Below are 22,802 nucleotides of genomic sequence, written 5' to 3' on the forward strand. Positions count from 1 at the left end.
CTCTCTTCGTACTTTTTCAGCATGTTAGTATGGAATAGACTACTTCTTGTTCCCAGATCAATGACGTAGTCGATGTCATTTCTTCTCTCCAAAACCTTGAAGGGGCCCTTCCAGGTCAGGATCAGCTTGTTGTTCTCGGAGGGGAGAAGTAGTAAAACCTTGTCTCCAACAGATAGCTGGCGCACTCTTGTCTTCTTGTCGTAGTACTTCTTCTGTACTATCTTCGCCTTTCTGAGCTGCTCCTGTGCTATCCGGCAAGTGTCTTCTAAGCGCTGCCGGAGCTCGACCATGTAGCCGTACGAGGTCTTCGTGTTTTCGTCAAGGTGCTCTCTTGTCCAGATTTCCTTTAATATGGCCATCGGTCCTCGGACGTACCTGCCATACAGGGGATCAAATGGTGCAAACCCAACACTAGCCTGCGGCACTTCGCGATACGCGAATAGTAGTGGTGCCAAGTATCGGTCCCATCTTTTCGGGCTCTCTTGACACATTCGTCGTATCATTTGTTTTAGTGTGCCATTAAACTGTTCCACGAGGCCGTTGGCCACGGGATGATACGGCGTGGTTGGCATCTGCTTAAACGAGAGGAGATGACTAAACTCCTTCATGAGTCCGGATGTGAATGATTTGCCCCGATCGCTGATGATTTCTTCTAGGAAATTCCACGCGGGAAAACATCTCGAGGAGAGCTTCCGCAATCCTCTCCGTCTCGATGCTTGGTAGGACAGCTGCATCAGGATAGCGGGTCACGTAGTCCACCATGGTTAGTGCGTAACGGTTGCCCTTCTCTGAGGTTGGTGACAGTGGTCCCATGATGTCAATTTCTACCCGTTGAAAAGGCGTCTCGATCACGGGCATGTTTCCCAAAGGCACGCGGCCTACCAAGTGTTTTGGAACGATTCTTTGGCAGATGTCGCATGATTTCACAAACCGCGTGACATCCCCTTCTACCCCTGGCCAGTAAAACTCTTCGAGCACTCGATCTGTCGTTCTTTTGATTCCTTGATGTCCAGATAGTATTCCTTCGTGTGCCATTTTTAGAACGAATGTTCGGAGGCCAGTTGGGACAACGAGTTGTTCCATTTCCTTTTGCGATGGAAGTCTGTACCGTCGAAAAAGAATCCCATTCTACAGCACGAAGTCGATGTTGGCTGATCTTGAGGCAACCTTGCTTCCCACTGCTTCAAAGCATCTTTGGAGTGTAGCATCTTGCTTTTGCTTGGCGCTTAGCTCCACCAGGTTGATGTCCAGTGGATTTATTTCTGCAACTGGTAGCCCAGCAGTTGTCGCCGAGGTCCGCATCGTTACGACACTAGCCTGAAGCTCGCCTTTCTGCTCTTCGGAGCTCGATGAGGAGGTCGTCCCTGTCCAAATTCGTTGGTTGCCCAAGATTTTGTCTTTTTCTTAGGGCTTTTCTTGCAGGGGAAGAAATTTCTGGTCTGCTCCCCACTTGACATCAGGAGCAGAAGCATCCCGTACGCCATCGATGTTGCCCAAGACGACATCATACAGCGGTCTTTCCATGCAGGTTGCCCTTACTGTGCCCGTGAAATAAGGAGAGTCGATGTCCACCTCCGCTTCAGGTAGGCATCGAACTGTCCGGTCGAGAAGGTAGATCGATCGACTCCTTGTCAGTTTGTCATCAGGAACCAGAGATCGCTTTACGATGACCGAGTTGCATCCTGAATCACGCAGTACAATGACAGGGTGTCTTTCAAGCAGTCCTTCAGCCGTTGGCATGCCATCTGTTTGAACATCGATCCTTCTTTCATCCTCCTCAGCTTTCACATTTCTTTTAAGGGAATGACTGTCCAAACCAACTTTCCCAGGCTCATTCTGAGGTGCCAGGGAACACGATGCTTGTCCACCCACGTCTGTCTTGTAAGGGCAAGACTCTGCTTTATGTCCGGTTTTGCGACATTTCCAGCAAACAGTCAACTTTGGGTTGGATCCTCTTGACTTGGACCAACAGTCTGCTGCATGATGATTTTGTTTGTTGCAAAGGAAACAGGTGGGTCTCCTCGTTGCATCTGGAGGTTTAGAAATCTTCGCTTTCCCCAGTGGCTTCGCCTCTTGGTCCTTATTTGTTTTGCCAAGATGGACTAGTCCTTGAGCCTCCAGGTAATGATCGGCAGCTTCCGCCAACTTGTCAAGTCCTTGGCAGCCTCTTCCCCTTAAAAAGATGGTCAGTTTTTCGTGACATCTCTTGAGAAACTGTTCTGATACTATTTTGTCCCGGAATGCGTCGTAAGTACCTCGCGAGTTACTTAGAAAAAAATTCTTTTTTCTTTTCAAATCAACATGGTTTCCGTCATGGCCTTTCTACTACGACTCAGTTACTTGAAACAGTCCATGATTTCGCAAATATCCTGAATCGATCCAAACAAATTGACGTCATATTCCTAGATCTATCTAAAGCTTTTGATACAGTATCACATAGTAAACTTCTCCTTAAACTTAAATCAATTGTTCAAAACGAAGGTATCTTTCGCTGGCTCGAGAACTACTTACAGGACAGAAAGCAGTATGTACAGATCAACTCGAGTGAATCATCATTAGTCCCTGTTTTATCGGGTGTTCCGCAAGGGTCGGTCCTGGGGCCATTACTGTTCTCAATTTTTATAAACGATTTAACCGCTAGTATTCCAGTACGTGTTCGACTGTTTGCAGACGATGTGGTTTTATTTACAGAAGTCAATGAAATAAGTGACCAGATTCTACTAAACACCTGCTTGTCCAAGATGGCGCACTGGTGCGACTCGTGGCAGATGTCATTGAATGTCAAGAAGTGTGTTCGAATGCATATAACTCGTAAATTAAGTCATCTTTCTTTCGATTATTCCATTAATAGTACTTCACTAGCCGAAGTTACTTCTTATAAATACTTGGGTGTTATTATATCGAATGACCTACGCTGGAACACTCATATCATGTCTACTGCGCGCAAAGCACTATCCAAATTATGGTACTTAAGACGAAATTTAAAACATGCCTCTTCCGACGTTAAATTGACAGCCTATAAAACTTTCATATTACCCATCCTAGAATACGCTTCGGTGGTTTGGGATCCGTTTACAAGTACCAACATAAACGTCCTCGAAAATGTTCAAAGAAAAAGTTTACGCTTCATTCATAATAAATTCCAGCGAAAATATCCCGTCTCTGAACTGTACGCCCTTTCTGGGGTGAACTTACTAAAGCATAGACGCATGTTTACGAGAATAAAGTTTCTATTTGATTTATTAAACAACCGGTTCAAAATCGATATCTCTAAATATATTTCACCCGCACCTCAAGATTATCCCATGCGAAGTTATCATTGCAAAACGCTCAAAGAATTCAACTGTCGGATTAATGCATTTAAGTACTCTTTTTTCCCAAGGACTGTTCACGACTGGAACTCCCTGCCAGGCGATATAATAACAGCATCACCAGAGTCCTCCTTTTTTAATAAACTCCGAGATTTTTGTGATTCTTGTATCTGATGCTCATTTATTAATTTGTTTTTTTTTTTGCGATGAATAGTCTTTGTATAACGCTGTTTGTGTTTTTGGATCAGCTAGAACGAATATCCTTGTGCTTGTTACCTGCTGTTTCTTTTATTATTGTTTTTGTGTACACATATGTTGTAAACCACTCCTACCACGTCTCCTGAAATAGGAGACAGTAGTATTAATAAATAAATAAATAAATAAAAGTACGCTCCGTTTTGGCCATTTCTTGCCAATGGTCAAAATATCCCAACAGACGACCAGTAAACTGTCTGCCTGTTTCTGCCTCCTCTGGTCTTGCCTCTCTGAACTTGGCGCGGTACCCTTCTTCCGTATACCGAAATCGTTGGAGAAGAGTCTGCTTAAGCACAGTGTAGTTTGTAGCAGCGTCAGCAGCCATGCGTCCGACTACACTTAATGCCTCTCCTGTCAAGCATAGACTCGGGGACAAGGCCCATTTATCCTGTGGCCACTCTTGGCACGTTGCCACCCGCTCGAATCGTTGGATGTAGGCGTCAAGCTCGTCGCGTTTCTCATTGAAAGCGGAGATAAGCTTGTGTGGGCTCCGGTACCCCTGCACAAAGCCAGCAGGTGTACCCGCACCAGACTCGTTCGGAATTCCCTCTACTGCACTTTCTCGTCGCTCCTGTAAACGTAATTGGAGCTCCAGTACCGCACGTTCTGCTTCTAGGCGCGCACGAGTATGGTCGTCCGCGTCTAAGCGAGCCCGAGCAAGGGCTTCTGCTTCTTTAGTAGCCTCGCGTTCTGCTGTACGCTGGTCCCTCTCGTGCGCTCGCTCTTTATCCCTCCATTGTTTCAAAGCTGCCCCAGACAACCCCAACGCCTGGCCAACCTTTTTTCATTTCTCGGTATCCATTCTCAGCCGTCGCACCGATTCGCAAGGTGAAGCTTTTTAGGGTGTCAGTTAAGAGCAAGGTCCTGTCGCGGACGCCATATATGTAGAGGACTGCATTCACGCTTGCGTGAGTGTGCGACGCGAAGAGCATGGACAAAGAGACGACATCTTTGGGCCAGTACAAAAATATATTAAAAAACGCTAGAAAAGGAGAAAATTCAAAAAAATTAATTATCGGAAAATCTAACACTTAAAGGGTAAATAAAGAGGAGTACTTCACATAGTCTGTGAAGCGGGTCTAAGTTCTGATCATGGTTGACACGCCGAAGTCTTGATGCCAGGTAGATTGGCGCGTTGGGGCTGGGTGGTGGACGACAGGGTGGCTTGAAGAGTGTGGCCTGAAGTAGCGACAGGGCAGCCCCGGAGGCCCGCTGACCAGGCCTGTGTTTGTGGACGACGAACTGAAGCCGTGTCGACCACGCCTATCGTTGCGGGTCGGTTTTTTTCGTCCACCAGATCCTGCTCGCTTGTCCTGTTCGGTCACCTCCTGGCTTCCTTCTACTTCTTCTTTTTCCAGCACCCGCCACTCGCGCCAAATTTTCTTCGTGCACACAAACACACAGTCAACCAGCCACATCAGCATTCCTTTTTGTCGTCATCCTCTTTTTTTTTCTACATTAAAATCCGAAATCACCACACTGATCAACAATGGGCACATGAGCGACATTCGGGAAGAGATTTGGAGTTCTCCGATTGCTGTTTGCCGACCAATCCGAACTGCGACCAAAACTGTTGCGTACACCGGATATAACTACCATGGAACTTTACAATGATATCTGTGGTCCCAATGTTTCCGGCATAGCAGCCAGATTCGTGGTTCATAAAGCTTTGGCAGCAGTGATCATGAAGCTTTACACCTGTTGTGTGAACTTTCCTGCATGTGATTTTGCACTTTGTGGAAATTTGTAAAATTCTGAAGCTCGGACCTAGCAGCAGCGCAGTGATGGTGGCTGAAATGCCCAGCTTGGGGGGGGGGGGCGTTGTATAATAAGCTGGCAGCGACCCCGGAAGTGTATTTTACGTGGGGGGGCTGGCGGTCGAAATAAAAGGTGAAAGGGGGGGGGGGGGGGGGGGGGGAGTAAAATCTAAAAAAAAGCATCCATTACCAAGATTTCACTGTTAATACAAGGTTAATTATCATTTCCTATACCGTATGCCCCAACATTAATTCAAAATTCTTGTCACGAAGCAATGTAATATTGACACGATCTGATCCAATAGTAGTAGCTGCACGGTGGCATCGATCTACGGTGTCGATGTAGAATGCACCGAAATCGGGCGCCTGCACGTGGAGAGCTCACATTTTCAACGAAGGTGTATTTTAATCCTGAACGGATTCCTCTGAAATTTCTCGGCGTAGCTTTGTTCTTGTGAAAAGTTGTGACATTCTTGAAAATTTCAAAAATGCGTCCGCCATATAGACAGAGTTTACACCGGTGGACGCGGTCGTCAGCATTAAATTCCAATGAAACCGAGCTATGCCTAACATTCACAGACGCAGAGTTACGCCGAGAAATTTGGTAAGAATGCGTGCACGACTAAAATATACCTTCGATGAAAATATGAGCTCCGTCTCCGTGCAGACGCCGATCTTCCCGGTGCATTTTACATCGACACCGTAGAATACAATACAATATATTGCGTTGAATAGCAGTGAAGCTTGCTAGTATTCGCATAGACGTGTTCCGCCATTAACCATGCCTCGCGTCCGTTCTATAAATTTAACGGCTTTCTGCAGCATCCTATTGAGTCGCAGAAGAGTTTTCGTCATTCTTTTGTCTCGCAGTTTTGATAATTTACTTACCATTATTGGTAAATATATTAATTCCTATTTAACGTATATTAGAATGCAGTAGTAACCTTTTTACAGAAATTGAAGAAATACTACGTTGCCAAAAAAAGCGGGGTTTATTTAGTCGCCCATATTTACTTGGAGCAAGAACCAGTGCACACGATCTTTTTGAAAATAGTTCATGACGCAAGTTGCGCAATCACGCCGAAAGTAGCCGACCGCTCAGCGGTTCTGGAGACGAATTCTCCCATCACAGCGTTCAAGTCAAGCTGCCTGGTCTCCTCCTTATGGACATGAAGCAGAAGCAGCTGGCCGAGACGTTTCTGAGTCATCCGATTTCGCAGGCACGTTTGGACTCTCTTCAGGGCACTGAAAGAGCGTTCTCCTGTAGCCGCCGACGCAGGCACGGTCAATAAAAGTTCTACCATGGCTGCTACCTGGTCAAGGAGGTTGCGCACCGTCTGAGAATTTTCATTTAGGGCTTGTACCACATCTTCAACTTTTTTTATTGGTGCAGCTGGGATGGTCGGAAGGAGCATGAGCTGTGCACCAAGCCTTCCTAGCTCAAAGTCAGGGGCGTGAGAGCCGAGTTCGTCTCTCAGACGCTCCGCGCTGAAATGCTGTCCAGCTGCTGCGTGGATCAGAACGTTCTCAAGCGTCGCTAGTCTCTCCATGCCGGGCTGGCAAACCTTCTACTGATTTCGCTTGTGACGCAGTCGATCGCCGCAAAATACTCCTTTCTCAACCTTGTCTTAGCATCAAGAATTGCAGGTCTTGCTGGGGTGCTGGTTTGTTCGAATCGTGCCGGTGGTTTTGCAGGCCTCGGTGGTTTGGCAGACGGTTGTTTCAAGCACAACTTCTCCGCCGCGTCCTTGGACTCCTACCAGATGCTTTCGACACTGACATCCGATCTTACTGTGTTAAGGTCTGTGTAAGGATCTTCGCAGCTTGTCGGGCCCCAGTGGCGCTGTAATGAACGCTTTGCAGTCTCCTTGTGAGTTCTTCACATGGCCCGAAAACTGTTTCTAGCTTACCCAGAATCTTCTCATATCCTCTCATAGCCGCTTTGCGGTCATCTCGAACTGAACCTGGAGTTTGGAGGATTTCCCAAAGTGTTGCTCGAACTCGTTCGTAATTTTCGAGGAATCTTTGCACAGATTTCCCCCGAACCACCCATCGTGTCGGACACAAAGAAAGCAGGGTGGCTGGCGGTGGACCACGATCCGAATTTTCCCCCACGGAAGGAAGAACGATGTTGCTGTAAGCACTTTTCCTCTTTGCTGAATCCAGGATGATATTTGAAACGTCTTTCACAGTTGTTAGGGCATCGGCAACCAATTCATTGCCACGGCCGACTTCTTGTAGGGCCAGATCGAGGGAGCGGTTGCTGCAATGAATGTACACTGACTTTGGCTGGACATCAGCAATCCTTTTTTGCACTCCAGAAAATCGACCTGACATGTTTGCAGCTCCATCAAAGCACATTCCTCGCAGTTTGTCAAAGCTAAAGCCCAGACGTACAATCATGTCTTTCACGGCACTGAAAAGTGTTTCTGACTTTGTGTCGGGTGGATTGTATACGCCGATGAAATCTCCGTGCACTTTCATTGACCCTCTTTCCACCCAACGCAAACACAGCGTGAACTGCTCGTCTCCCGTCACGTCGGTCGTTCCATCAGCAATGATTCCGAAAAAGAGACTCGTCTTTATCGCAGTGCTGAGGTCATGCTGGAGCATTTGCGCCATGATTTCAATCATCTCATTTTGGATTTCCCCACTTAGCCATTTGTCTCTTCGAGTCAGCCACCTCCTTAGCGCAGGTATATTGTCTGATCGTTCTTCCAGGAGCTCGATCAAGTTACCTTCTTGTTTGGCGCGCCCTTGCAAAGCCTGGCCAGTGGTGCAAAGGTATCGCACCGAACTGATGATCACGCGCAGCGCAGCTCGTGCTTCCTCTTGCTGCCTGCTTGCGTGCTTGGTGAGGAGTCCAATAACGACCAAGCCTTTCTTTTTCGTCTCGAGATACGCAACGGATTCGACGTGGTAGCGACTTTTTTCGTGGCCGCGGAATCTTTCGAGCGCCTTCCTCCAGTTTGAAAATCCAGTTTTTATGAAACTGGGTCCAATGACTGCAGAGTCGTCTCTCTTCTCTCTAAATGCCTGGATGCATTTCTGGCAAACAACAAACATCGCGGTCTTCGATGTATTGAAGCCAGGAAAACCTTTCGAACCACAAGTATTGGCATGATCTGTCGGTGTTGTTCTTCGGGAATTCGTAGTTCTTCGCTGGGTGGAATCCAGGCAGAGGCTGGTGGCCCGCTTCACCTGTGTTGTGGCAATCCGCTCCGCAATGAGGAGACAATCCGACCGTGCTTCCACCATCATCGAGCGCTGAAGAAGTTAGAAGAAAAACAAAAGAATTGTAAGTTGAATACGTAGACTATTAAAAAAAATTGTAAGCAGTGCTAGTGTGCAGGCGAGCTGGTAAGTAATGCACTTCTTGTAGACGCTGAGATGGGGACCATATTTTGAGACTGTTGTTTTCGTCCGCTTTTTATTGCTTCCCATCTCAGGGTCTACAAGATGTCGAAAACAAATAGCCAAAATTTTACAGCATCACTGTGTGGGCGATACTGCGCTTTGCACCAGCGCGCCTGGGGAAAGCATCACCGCTTCGCCCAGCATGCTGGTGTTAAGCTGCGCCACTTTAAACCGGGGCATTGCGGCGGAGCAGCTTGGCTTTCTCGGGGCTCAGAAATTCGGCTGATCTAGTTTCAAACTTGGCAATGCTTGCTAGATATATCTATTTTTTTTCGAATAGTCCTATTCAATTCGAAGTACGAAGTCAATATGGGGCTATTTGCTTCGATATTCGAAGGTTTTAAATATTCGCAGTACCCCCGTATATTAGTATTGTGGTACAAATATGTAAAAAAAAGGCAAAACCTACATTTGGGAGCTCGCAGAACCTAGAAGACCAGCCCGCGGAACTCAGTTTGAGAACCCCTGGTCTACACGACTAATTTCGTGCACGTACGCCTGATATCTTTCAAAGAGCAACCCCTGACGTACACTTGGGTGGGTTTAAATGTAAAAACGACACCAAGGAAAAAAAAAGAAAAAAAAAAACTCGATAACATGAATTAATATTTTGGATTGGGCTAATAAGTTCATGTTCATTAAAAGATCTGAAAGCGCAAAAAACACACTGCCAAAGAAATTGAAAATCAGCGGCCGTCTGTGTTTTACGTGTTGTTTCTTAGTCCGTGTGTTTTTTGCGCTTTTAAACCTTTTAACGAACTCGATACCATCTTTGCGCTTTAGATGATTCGCTAGCTTCAAGATGTGTTTTGACAAGACATAAAAATGTGTACCACACCGAGGAGGTTCAACGGAAGAAAAACTTTGCCTGTTATAGTTACTATAAACGACTAAATTTTCGCGAGGACCTAATTGCCTACAATTCGCGAAAAATACGTGCCGCGAACAATTCGGGCAATATGTGAACGCTGGGGAAGCTACTCTCGATTCGCGAAATTTTGAGCCCGCAAAAATTAAGTCGTTTAAAGCATTATTAATTTTACAGGCTGTGCTCAATAAATTGCACAGGATAAACAACATTGAACCATAAATTTGTTCTCTTAATCGATTTGGGCCATATCGGTAACTAAAAAAAACTTTCGACAAAAGTCGCCATTGGTCTCATTATTGGGCAACAGCGCTTGTGATTATTGTTATCACGTTGAAAAATCTACATTAGAACAATGCGAATGTGGCGCGCGCTAATACCCGTGCCAAACGGGCAACTCGAATGCCATTAACAACGAATGACACTTAAGCGGACGGCCAATCAGCGCGCGACACTCCGGGCGTAGCGCATTCCACGCGCGACAGATTGCGAGCTGATTTGCCGATCACACAAATGTCATTCGTTGTAAATGGCATTCGAGCTGCCCGTTTGGCACGGGTATAAGTCGAGAACATTCTTTTCTCTTAAAGAAGTGATTGAGGTTTATATATTTTTTCACTAAGGCGGGATAAAAATACGACACACCGAGGCAAACGCAAAATTATGTTTCTACGTTAAGAGAGATGCAACTAGAACACGTCACCACAATGCAATGCTTTTGAAAATTAAATGCAAAAGACAGCCGCCTCGGTGGCTGCGAGGCAAAGCGCCGGCCTGCGAGTCCCCGTGTGGCGGGTTCGAATCCCGGTCGCGGTGGCCGCAATCTGACGGAGGGTTTTTGGCGGAGAAGGCGCCCGAGCTTTCGGTTACACGTCCAAAGAACTCCGGGTGGTAAAAATTAATCCCCAGTCCTCCGCTGGGGCGTGCCAGATGCCTGTCGTTGGTTTGACAGGTAAAACCCCCAATATGGCTTTTAAAACCAAATGCCCGCCAAAGGCGGTCAGCGAATCTGACATTCTTTACCGGGAGGGAGTTCACTTACGATGTCTCGTTATACCTTTGAAGTGACTGCGAAAATTTGCTTGTTAACGTAGCGTGCTACGATTTGCTACCGAGCTGATCGAAGGTAATGGATTCATTATTTGTAAGAATGAAGATAAACATTTTAAGTGAAAAATAAAGAAGCCTTTTTCTATGGGTATATATCCGCGGAATCTCTTTTTTGCGAAACTATGAAATCTTTTTCTGGGCAACTGAGGCGTTTATTAGGACTGAAAAAATGGGTGGAATAAACATAAAATATTACATAACATGGCCTTCATTTCGACAGAATTAATGCCACAGTGGCCCAAGATATTATTTAATATCTTGGGCCACTGTGGGCCATAATATCACGCAAAATAAAACAAAAAACATTTTTTTTTGCTTACGTTAATTAACTTTAGTAAAATTTTACTGAATTACTTCCACTATCTACGCATGTGTGCTAAATATTTTCGCAATCTATTACAAAACTGTTTTATGCGGTTATTTCATAGGACCCACGAAACATTGTGAACTCCCTGCAATGCCGTTCATGCGATTTAAGATTTGACTTTCGCCCTCTTGCTTTGCTACGCATGCACACACACAAAAAGAAAAATTAAAGAGAACCTACCAGATTTTTGTAAATTCTGGGTGACTCTTGGTACGATACGGTCCGCTGCTGCCGTGTCGACGTTTTTGGATATTTCCGGTGGCTGCTCACCCTGACAAACTGCCAATTTCTTGTATCCTCGCAACCACGCATCGAGGAGCGTCCTTTTGGTCGCCATAGTGATTAAAAGTTTAAAACTTTACATACTGTATTTTTTTAGCGTTGTACTCGTTGAAAAAAACAACCGTACATCCTCTGATGATGAGATGTTCAAAGAAACCGTCCGCGGATTTCACAGTGACAGATCTACAACTGCAGTTTCAGTGGAGTGACAGGGCGAGGAGAAAGAGGGCTGGGGAGGAGGAAGCAGACGGACTGCTGGAGACGAGGAAAACACATCCCTCTCGCTCAAGCACCTTCACTGGCGATGCCCTTTTTTTATTTCAGCATGTTTCCTGTATTTTATGGTCGTCTTTGAAAATAGGCTGAAACCGTCTAGGTGCATAATAGGGCGCCCGCCTGAAGATAGCAGGCTGGCTCGCCAAGAACCAAATGGTGTTTCGACAACGAGACACAGGAGATTCACGAAACGATCTTACGCCAAAAATGTGCGTAAGACAAAACTTAAGAACAAATCCGTATTCACGAAACGAAATTTTCGTAAGTTTTGCGCAGGTTACGACGAAATCCTACGACAGCTCCGAAGCTGTCTTACGCACTTCTTACGATCAAATCAGCATGGCCGACAGCGTCGCTCAGTTGGTCGCGACAACCAACGGATGTTTATTTTTCTACGTGCTCTTCTCACGCGTCCCGACTTCAAGCAGCAAGAAACAAGTAAAAAGTACTTGAAACAGACCACGACGAACGAACAAGAACGCTGGATCCACAGGCACCCGGGAAAAACTCCAAGGGCCACGAGTACGGACTCCGACCGATCGGCAGATAGGCCTAGCAGGCACTACGACCACTACGACTCGGCCAACGCCGCCTGTATACAGGCGGCTTTGACTCGGCGCAGCGATGATCTGACGGTCCTTGGCGAAGACCGTCTGCCCACGACCGGCTGGCGTGCTGAGTGGAATATGCCCGCGCGACCCTTGTGAACCCTTCCCGTATTATAGTTTGATCGCTGACCTCAATTCTAGATTAAGAGGTCAATCTCTTCCTCTTGTCATCTCCTTGTTTTCCGAGGCAACGGTGACGAACGCTGTCGTCGAAAAGGGGCTCTCACCGATTCTATCTCTGTTTTGTGTGATATCAAGCTCAAATAAACGCCGTATGGATTACCTTCGCAACATGGTATGTACACTTTGTTATTAGTATTCCATTTTATTCTGACACGACTGCACCTCACTGTCGATCGCTGTAACAGTTCGTGGGTCGCAATGCCGGTCCAACCTTTCTTCGCCGGGTGTCACGTCAGCATCGAGTTGCAAATGTAAAGGATCGGTCCCGAAGCGCTTATCAATTCGCGGTCCAACAGCGCAAATCCGGCACTTCGATCAAACGCGCGCGTCCGCTCCGTAGTGTAAACAAGCATTTACGTGGCTCTTGCTTACGCTGTCGTAGTTCAAACGTATCTCTTTTTAACGTCGGCTCGCTCCTGCATCTCCGAGGCCGCAAAAAACGCCGCGGCGATTTGTTCCCATCTACGTCGCTTTGCAAACGACTGACACGGGCCGTCTTTTACCAACGATGACAGTTGTGTTGACTTGGTAGCGATCGAGTTCGTAGCAGTCAATGGGGGCGGTTACGCATCCCGGCCTCGGCATTCGGGCGAGTTTAAATCGTGTTAGCGCGACATGTCACTGCACGGATACGAACCCCAGACCAGCGGTGGCAGAAAGGCCGCCTGTGTTTGTTATGAAAAATCCACGTGCTCCGAACGGCTCCGAACAAATGCCGAGCTCTCCGATTGGTTGTTCGTGCTGCCGAAGACGCCGTCGCCATAGCAACAGCACCGGTAAGTTTTAGTTTTTCCGTACGACAACGTCGCTTTCCTCCTCTCACTTAAGAACGCGTTCGTGAATACCGATTTCTCCTCTTCTTACGATGTTCTTAACTTACGAACTTCTTAGCTAAGTTGTCGTAAACTAAGAAGCTCTTCGTGAATCTGGCCTCTCCGACGACCACCGTGACAGCGGCGCTTCAACACAGACTGCGGTGCGATGTCTCCCCTTACAACCTCTGTCGCCTGCTAAGGCCTCCTCTTGCCTTGGGAGTTGGGAAACTTTTCCCCCTCAACTCGCTACATCTGTAGGCAGTCCCCCGCTCAAGAAGGGCTTTCTTTTCCCGCAGACCGTCTCCCCGCCTCGCGATCGGCTCCACACGAAAGCAATTACAAGAAGCTCGTGGTTACTCAGATCCCCAAAACAACAACAAAAACGCAGTTGAAAAAAAAAAAAAAAAATGTCAGAAGAAATTTTTGTATTTTTTGGGAAACGTCATTGCTGCAGATAGAGGCCGAACGAGGAAGCCGGCTGGCTGGCTGGACAAAAACAGTGCGTTATGCGTTCCCCCGTATGGCCAACCCGCCAGTGGAGTATGGGAGGGCCCCAGTCCCTGACTGGTGCTATACAGGCCGCAGGCGCCGGCTTTTTTTTTTTTTTTTTATTTTCCATTTTTTTTTTAAGCTGCCGCGTCGTCCGCGGTTTACTGGCACTTTGCTTTACTTAGTAATTGTTTTTTTTTCTGGAAGTTCGTGGGCGGGGGTTGCGTGTTGGGTGGAAACGAGCCGTAACAGAAACAGAGAGCCACGTGCTTGCCCTTAGCCAATACGTGGCTTGGCGGAGCTGAGCAGCAAGGGGGACACGGAGGGGAGGGGGGAGGAGTGCAGCCATTGTTCAGTACGCCTCAAGCCAAACGCACGGGGGCTCAGCATATTGCCCAGCACCCCCTGGAAAATGTCAGCGGGTGCTCAAGCCCCCGTTGCGCCCCCGGTTCCGGGGTCCCTGTAAGCTGGTGCTCGCAACTAGCGAAGAGTTGCCATACAGTAGGCATGATGCATATATTGCGACGTTTGGGGTATTTTGCCTTTATCTCGCCAGTGCAACTTTCTTTTAATGAAACATCTAATAATAACTTGACTTTCTTTTTTTGCATAATTTTTCTTCTGTACACCACATTATGTCTAGATTTTAAATCATGTTTTCCATTTTGCTGTGACCTGTCTTAAGACAGCCAATAAGCTGACAAGGCGGCTTCTTTTTAGAGCGCAGCTCTTAGGCGCCCGTTTCCGGCTTGAGCGGGGTCGCCGTCGGCGTAACCAAGGTCATCCCAAGGTCACGTGACCCCAAGGTGACCCCCACGTGACCTCCTGAAGGTCACCCCAAGGTCACGTGACCCTCCGAGGTCACCTCAAGGTCACGTGACCCCCCAAGGTGACCCCCACGTGACACCCCAAGATCACGTGACCCCCAGGTCACGCCTCCCCAAGGTCACGTGATCACCCCTCCCCGAAGTCACGTGACCCCCCCCCGGAGCATATTAAAGAATGACGGGAGGAGGAGGAGATGGAGGAGGGGTATACCCTCCCCTCAGTACCCTTCACTCCTCCTCCTCAAGAGCTGCGCTCCTATTCGGCGTTACAGGGAGTTGTAAACGGCTTTCACTTTTTTATGAATAGGCGAAACTAGAGTGAGTTTTAGGATGTAGAAGGAATGAGGAAGCCCAAGTTGCTGGATGTTATTTGTATCCTTGTTTGGCACCAGTAGTGCGCTATGAAAGAGCTTGCACACGGTACTTGGACCACTTCGACCCTACTGGCTGCCACAAGAGCTAACCCGTTTTCGACATACTTGTTTTACGTTTACGTGTATATAGTTGCACCTTAGTTATATGCGGTTACATACAGCTATATACACAAGTCTAAATGCCATGATACTTTGGCATTTAATCAATTTCAATAATTGAATGATTTTTAAAATATTGTAACTGATGAGTTAGCAATTCTCACTGAAATTGAACTTGATTACCTCTGGGCAACAAAACAAAATTTGCGTTACAATTACAACCACTTTTGCAACGACTTTGTAACCCTGCATCTCTATTGAATCTCTATCCTCACCGAATTTCACTATTACTTTGAATTGTAACAGAATAAGCAATGATCTAACATAATAAACCAACTTCGATGGAACTCCCGACTCGGCTCCCTATGACGCGATCTACCAACTTGGTGAAAGACACCAAATGTGAGGAACGTAAAGAGCCGCACAATAGATCCCTGTCAAAAGGGAGACCTTTCATTAGGAAAAAAATGCTTAAGATTAAGGTAGCCCTTATGCAACGAGAGTAATTGTTGGGCAATTGCATTATTTTCAAAAATGAATCGCTATTGTAAAAAGCTAGGTTACTGTAATCATATTGCATTCCAGAAGTAATTTATCCAAGCACGCTGTCCAGCAAATGAGCCAGGGGAGAAAAAACAACTGTGCAGAGAGGGGTGTCCACCACAAATTTATTGCTCGAAGCCAAGGTATAACTACATAATGCTGGGTGTCCTGCCGAAGACGAGACAGTCAACATCTGTTCACAGGCACTACAACTACACACGATTGCTTGGAGAAACCTAAAACAAAAGTCTTCCAGTGGATCACATTTTGTGGTCACTTCCTAAATACTTTTTCAAGAACCAGAACTCTTAATTAAGCAAACCCGTCTAGAAGGGCTAGAGTCACAGATAGAACAAGAACAGCGAAGCATCGTTGAAGGTAGGAAGCTCCTTCCTGCCATTCTCAGCTTGTAAATAGCTATGGGTACTGCGGCAGTTTCAATGGCGATAACTCTGCCTTTGCAAGCAGAGGCTGTGCAAGTCTGCTGTTTTCCCTAGGTTTCTCCAAGCTCGCATGCAGTTCAAGCTGAAACACCGCACATAGATGCTCGTGGCTCGCGTGCTAAGCGTGGAATGTGCCGTCGTGCAAAGTAATTGACGGAAAAGGTCATCTCCTGGGCACCTTCATTTGCCCGAAGCACCGACTAGCCCCTCGATTGCCTTGCCCGCTGGCTTTAGCGCCGAACATGACTCGCAGTCTGCGGCCGGTGGTACGGCAACTGTTTTACGACAAGGTCTTGCGACTCTGACTAGTGCAAGCATTGCTGCAACAAGCCGCAAAGCTTGGCAAGCATGCTGGAAACTAGAGTGCTCAGAATGTCTGTGTGTTTGGTCATTCCAACACCCACAGCCCTGGCGTAGCAGTTGCATGACTACTGAGAACTTACGGCAACCCTTGCCCTCCCGCCAATGGGTATGCCACTGAGCTAGGTTGCGACCACTGGCTCTGGGGCTATGAGAGCCAAATGAAGAGACGCACACTGAATGCTGTCATAGCACTGTAAATAGCTTGAGTCCTTCATTCTCAAATGCCAAGCCACACAGCTGCACGGGCTCGTCCTTTGGTCCAAATGTGAGAATAAAGGAATGCAAGGAAAACGGATGCCACCGTCGAAGAAACTAGGACTACATCAAAGTATACTTTTGGGCTCGTTCTAAGACTTTCGGAGAACGCAATGAAGAAAGGTAATCGAGACGCCCGAATCTTTGGCGACCCGGCGCCTCGATAAAATAAATATGTACAGCACAAACGAGGGTTCTTTAACAATGCGTGGCCGCTCGTACACAAAATACTATACACAGTGGCAATAGCACATCTTTGGGGGAACAAAAATGGAGACGGGCCTCCGTCTTCTTTCTGTTCAATGCCATCATTGTGAGCTAGGTGTGTCTGTGTTCCCAGTCTGCCTTGCTTGTTCGGCTAGATGTAATACAGCCGAACCTTGGACGTGCTCACAAGAAGGTTGTCATCGAAGAACTTCGTCTCTATCACAACATTCCCACTGAAAGGGGAGCAAAAGAAAGATGGAACTCTGTTAGTAAGTGCAAGTAGAATGAACAACTACACCAAATGTACATTTCCGTATGGTGCTTCTGCTGAAACGTCCTAATACCCACCAAACCCCAAATAAAAGAAAAAAGTCTAAAGAAAATGTGACATGGCTTCACACCACACCTGCAGCCTCCCAAAGCTGCAGTAATCCCAATTCATCAGTTACTATGCAATTTCCCAAAGTATTTATTATTTCAAGCTTCTAAACCAGGGGTTCCCAAACTGGGTTCTAGGGAACACAGGGGTTCCACAAGCTGGTCTCATGGGTTCCACGAACACCCAAATTGCAACCCCCCCCCCCCCCCCCCCTGCCGCAGGCTGCGCAGCAGGACCATGCAAAGCGCCTTCATCTCACTTTGTACTGACATCGTTTGATATGGTGGGGATATATGGGAAGCAACACAAGCAAAATTACCTAAAATTGTGCATCTGTTGCACCTCGGTCGGCAAATATGGAGGGAGGGGGGGGGGGGGAAGTCCCGCGGCAGTTTTTGAGGCTTCCTGGGGTTCCGTGAGACCAAAAAGTTTAAGAACCCCTGTTTTAAACATTTCACATACATATGTAAGCCTACAAGTGGTGTGAGGGTAAACACACCTGCCTTTGCACGACACTAAAGGCAACCTCCACAAGTGCTGTGTGTTTTGCATTGTGGTAATTTTGAATTCTGTCATTCCTTTTTTATGCCATTTGTCATTTCATGTTCAAAGATTGCCCTTCGCCATTTTTTTAAGTTGTTCCCTTAGCAGCGAAGGTCCTTGTGCGAGTCATGCTGTCAAAACAGCAACCCAGTTTTAAAAAAATCATGGACATATGCAAACTACTGGCACAGCATCACAGTGCGAGGCTGTAGCAACCCAGAATGTTAAAAAAATGCATGAAAACTCCCAGTGCAACACACACCCCTGCTTTCAAGGTTAAGAGTGTACTTACATTCATGACACGGTTTTAACAAACCTATTCACTAAAACAGCATCTATGGACATCAATACTAAGTATGGTGCGGTTGTACACATTACAAACCGAAGTTTGTTACTTCGTGATTTTTACACTGTCCACGCCCAGCATTTTCACACACACGGCATGTATTCCAACTCGTCTGCTGACCGCATCACCCTCCAAATGAGCCAGCTGCATCCGATGACGACTATTATTAAATACAGAAGAACAGTAGTCAGCTTACAGTAAAACTATTTACTATATCACCATTCTTCTAGAACTATATCCACACTTCAAAGGCCCATACCAGCATTTGAAGTACTCATGCAGCTTTTCTGGATAGTTGTGTACAATACTTGTAAAGAAAAGGACAGAAATGGCAAAGACATTGAAAGTCACAAATATGAGTTCTTGGTCATGGCTAACTTCAGCTGGAAGCGACTTCTAAACTCAGGGTTGTTGTTGGTGCTCTGCTTTGTTACCTCTGCATGTTCCTTTAACAAACCTTCTTATCTGACCTGTTTCAATTACATGCTGTCTCACCAGCAGATCCTCGCGTTCACAACAAGCACCTTTTTCTTTCTTTTTTTTTTTTTTTTTTCCCGTAGGGCTCTTTTTTGAGATTCCAATCTTGATTATATGCGAGCACTCGCAACCTTCGAGCTGATTGTTGCGTGGGTGTGGTCATAGAGAAAAAGGTCCCAGGGTCAGACTGTAAACCGCAAGTAAATCCGACTTACTTCAATACGTTTGCAGGCATCATCTGAGATTCGGGCGCTGCCTCTATTAACGACTGCCACGTATTGGTGGAATTGGGGATGACGAAACCGAACTCGAAGAACCATTCTGTAAAGAATGCAGTAAGGCACGGTGAAGGAGACGATAATGGCAATACACACATTTTAACGACAAAAGGGTATCCATGGGTCAGGAGTTCTCAAACTGGGCTCCCAGGAGCCAAAATGTTTCCCAGAGTACTTCTAAAGTTCCCACAGTACCCTTTAGGTTCCCCGAGCACTCCGGCCCAAAAGTATACTTTTTCTTTTCCAGTTTAAGCACTATTTTAGCAGATGCAATTGAGCCGCCCATTTTTGCATAGCTACGAGTCAAACGGCTTGTAATGGGCACATTATTGTTTACAAAGTCTGAAGGCTTCTGTACTGCTATACCGCATTAATGCCGACAACAGGAGGGGTGCCTCAGCCACATCTCAAGGCACATGGGGATTCCTCGAGATCTATAAGTTTGAGGACTCCAGCCCTAGGCAACAGTGGTGGTGCGTGGTGACAGTAAATGTCCCTATACCGTGCGCCTTTCAGTCTAAGGGAGCATGCTGATAGGGATAAGGCTACTCCAGGAAAGCAAAGAGCCGTTTGTCTGGCATGATGGGAGGGGTAAGAAGAAAAAGGAGGATGGAAAAGAATTTTGTCATTGCTATGGATATCTAAGACAATGTCCGCAGTGTGACAATCTTCAGTGTAGCTGGAAGTGTGGGTTGCGGTTTGGGACATTCAATGGAGTTTGAATTCTGGGGGGTCAGACGTTTCAAGCAGGCGACCGCAGTCTAGGCGATTGTGAACCGTTCTAGGAAGTGTCGGGGGTGTGTATGATGAGACAGGTTCTCAGAAAAGTATAAGGGTTGAGAGTGGGACTTAATGCATAGGTTGTCTGAAATATCCAGGCTGAATTTAACCCTTTCCCTACCATGGACGACCTCGGTTCGTCCACACTGTTTGTACCGCTCCCCCCCGACGACGAGCTGGGCTCGTTCACGCTACCATGGACGAACTGGGCTATACTCCGTTTCACCTTATGTTGTACCGCAGCGAAGGCTAGAACCGCGAGCTCATAGCGTTTGCAGCTGCCCTTCGTGCACGGGAGCTTGTGCCGCCGAGATGTGCCTTAGAGCAAGGAGCTTGTGCATGTAATCGGTATTTGCAATTTTTTTTTTTTTTAATTTTTGCGGTAGGCAAAGGGTTAAAATGGGCCGTAAAAATCGGCACCTACACGTAGCAATCTAAACTTTTCATCAAAGGTGTATTTCACAGGTCGGTTCTGTCTTGTAAAATTACGAAGTTTAGCTCCATTTCTGTAAAAAAATAGTAGCAAAAAACTTGCCCGGGTCAATGGCGGATGGCGACACAAGACGACCAGGTCGAGTGGCGGGACACGTTTGGCACACGTATTGATAGATGGCACTATTTCCTCATCAAGACTGCTCACGACAACTGTGGCTATCGCGAGCAGTCTCGATTTTGTAATGTACCTTTGGTTTCAAAAATAAACGTGGATAATGATTGCAAAACTTGAAGTAACAAAAGTTTAAAAAAGGCAGTTGCGTAATGACAGTGCTAACGACGCACTTGCTGCCGACAGATTTTGTCTGTATGTCGTTTGCTTTACTTCGCTGGTCGACTAAACCTTCCGATGCTGCTTCTAACGCCACCCATCTATCAATATGTGCGCCAAACGTGCCCCGCCACTCGTCTCGGTCGTCTGCGTCGCCGTCTGCCGTTTACCCTGGCAAGTTTTTTGGCCCTTTATTTTTTTTAAAGAAAAAGAGCTACGCTTTGTAATTTTACAGGGTAAACCGTCCTGTGAAATACACCTTTGAAGAAAAAATTAGATTGCTACGAGCAGGCGCCAATTTTTACAGTCCATTTTAGATCGAGCTTGGGTTTTTCAGACACCATATACATCCCGCTTTCCCTCGTCCCTCATTCTGTTTTGCCACTGCCATGTTGCTAAGAAAAAAAACTTGAAACTCGCTCTAGAACTTAACGCAGAAAGTAGATCTTCCAGATATCTTGCAGACATATTAACTTTCTTTTCTTTTGTTGCATACCCTGGCACGAAGGCATGGCAACATCCAAGCGCACGTCGGCACTCAAGTATCCAGGACAACATACCTTCAAGGCATCGTCCTTTGAAGAGCACCTTCTGCTCCAGCCGGAATTTTTCCATCGACTCGACAGAGGAGAAGTTTATCTCCCTTGACACAGCCCGACATTTCAGTATCTTTTTTGGAACGCGGGCTGGAACAGACGTACAGATGACATTAAGCTCTTTCCTTACAGAGACTGTCCTCGTTTATGTTCTGTTCAGCAAGCTTATGCGGAGAGCAAGTTGTCTGCTTCTTCTGCAGGAGTTGCTGTGACGTCAGGACACCGAGCTCCGATTGGCTTGATTGAAATGATAGTGGGTAGACCTCAATGCTAGATGACTTGAGGTCAACACACTATCATTTTAATCAGCCAATAAGAACTCAGCGTTTTGACATCATCGCAACTGCTGTGAAAATGCAGACAAACTTGCGCTCCACATAGGATGCTGAGAGTGTAAACCATTAGAGGGCACGATGCCACATGAGAAGACGCAGGCATCAGAATGAGTTCACAGATTTTTCGAGCAAACATCAATAGAGTATGCATCTAAAAAAAAAAAAAGCAGCGGAAAAGTCAGCTTGTCTACAGTAATGAGAGGAGTAACCTCATATGTGAATTTCAAATCATCTACAAGCAAGCAGGCACATCAAGTTGAGCCTAGCAATAAATCAATGGTTTTGTGCGAAGACCTTTAACAAATACAGCATTTATCAGTGAACCAACCTTGCATGTTACGGGACCTCCACTTTATTTTATATATTTATTTGTTTTCGTGTTTATTTGCCCATTTCTTGTTCTCTCCATCTAAATCTGGTTTTTTTTGTTTTTTTTCTTCTCTCTCATCGTCTTTCCCCAGCACGAGGTAGCTAGCGAATACTATTCAGCTTGGTTAACCCCTTCGTCCTTTCAATAAACCAATTTTACTAATTGCTAAAGCTCAACCCATAAATTGGTCCTCTTTTATGTTAAATCAGTCAATCAACACCTTGATGCTTTCTATATAATCGAGTCTATATTTGACTCAATAGGTTCAGATCCTAGCCAAAAGTCCACCATGGACATGAGTGATAGAACTTAATTTTAACGAAGTTAATAAACTGCTGACGAAGAGTTCAGCACTGCTACTAATAGTTTACTGTTACTGTATTATCAACGCTTGTCGACTCATTCATTTCCTGAAGTCTAGTCAATTTCATGTCCGTACAGCTAAAGGTATAAATAAATGTGCAAATAAATAAATACCTTCGTGCTCAACGTCTGGCTTCGATCTGAAATTGAACGGGGAAAAAAGACCAATTACGTTTCGTCCTTCAGAAATTTTAGTCAGAGATTCACTCACAGATCGTCAGTGCCTTGCCAAAGGACTTTGCCTGTGTCGGCGTCTCTCAAGTTCATCCAGTTCCTAGGTGTATTCGGAGTTAAGGAAGTCGCCTAGGCTTTGTAGGAGAACACTTTCCTTGAAAACCCAAATCAGTGACTAGTCTGCAGATAGCGATCGAATCCAGATTCTACGATAGAGGCGTAATGCAAGGCCATTTAAATGCCGATAATCAATGTTGCGTGCCAAAAGGTATGGAAGCTACTCGACAGTGGTCTTCATGAGTCTCGTTGAAGCGGTCAAAAGGATACAGCTTGAATCCATTGAGTATATCCTCGCCTTTCGAAGGCATTTAAAAACGTCTAAGCGTATAAAAGCAATCTCAGCACAGAAATTAACGAACAGTTGCGAGAAATCGACAACCACTCCCGACAAACAGACAAACATCCACAGCCGATGCTGGCCGATGTTTACGAGACTAGCCGCGAACCCGGCGTGCTTTCGCGTAATTTACAACTTTTACCGCTGTT

General features: G+C 46.2%; 2 protein-coding genes across 2 annotated transcripts; both read right to left on the reverse strand.

The window, feature by feature from the left end:
• Positions 1-7,111: 7,111 nt before the first annotated feature.
• Positions 7,112-8,389, reverse strand: LOC120836706 (zinc finger MYM-type protein 1-like). The gene has a single exon (XM_040205728.1). The coding sequence runs from the start codon at positions 8,387-8,389 to the stop codon at positions 7,112-7,114; it is 1,278 nt and encodes a 425-aa protein (XP_040061662.1).
• A 7,295-nt stretch (positions 8,390-15,684) lies between these two features.
• Positions 15,685-22,796, reverse strand: LOC8053880 (retinal rod rhodopsin-sensitive cGMP 3',5'-cyclic phosphodiesterase subunit delta). The gene is made up of 6 exons (XM_002434725.4): positions 22,584-22,796; positions 22,294-22,356; positions 22,197-22,222; positions 20,979-21,104; positions 18,810-18,915; positions 15,685-17,082 (listed from the first exon to the last, which is right to left on the reverse strand). Exons 1-6 carry the CDS (start codon positions 22,622-22,624, stop codon positions 17,001-17,003), a joined length of 444 nt encoding a protein of 147 aa, XP_002434770.2. The 5' UTR covers positions 22,625-22,796; the 3' UTR covers positions 15,685-17,000.
• Positions 22,797-22,802: the final 6 nt, after the last annotated feature.

Source organism: Ixodes scapularis, unplaced genomic scaffold, assembly GCF_016920785.2.
Source record: "Ixodes scapularis isolate PalLabHiFi unplaced genomic scaffold, ASM1692078v2 PGA_scaffold1__304_contigs__length_218370807, whole genome shotgun sequence".
Classification (NCBI taxonomy): Eukaryota; Metazoa; Arthropoda; class Arachnida; order Ixodida; family Ixodidae; genus Ixodes; species Ixodes scapularis.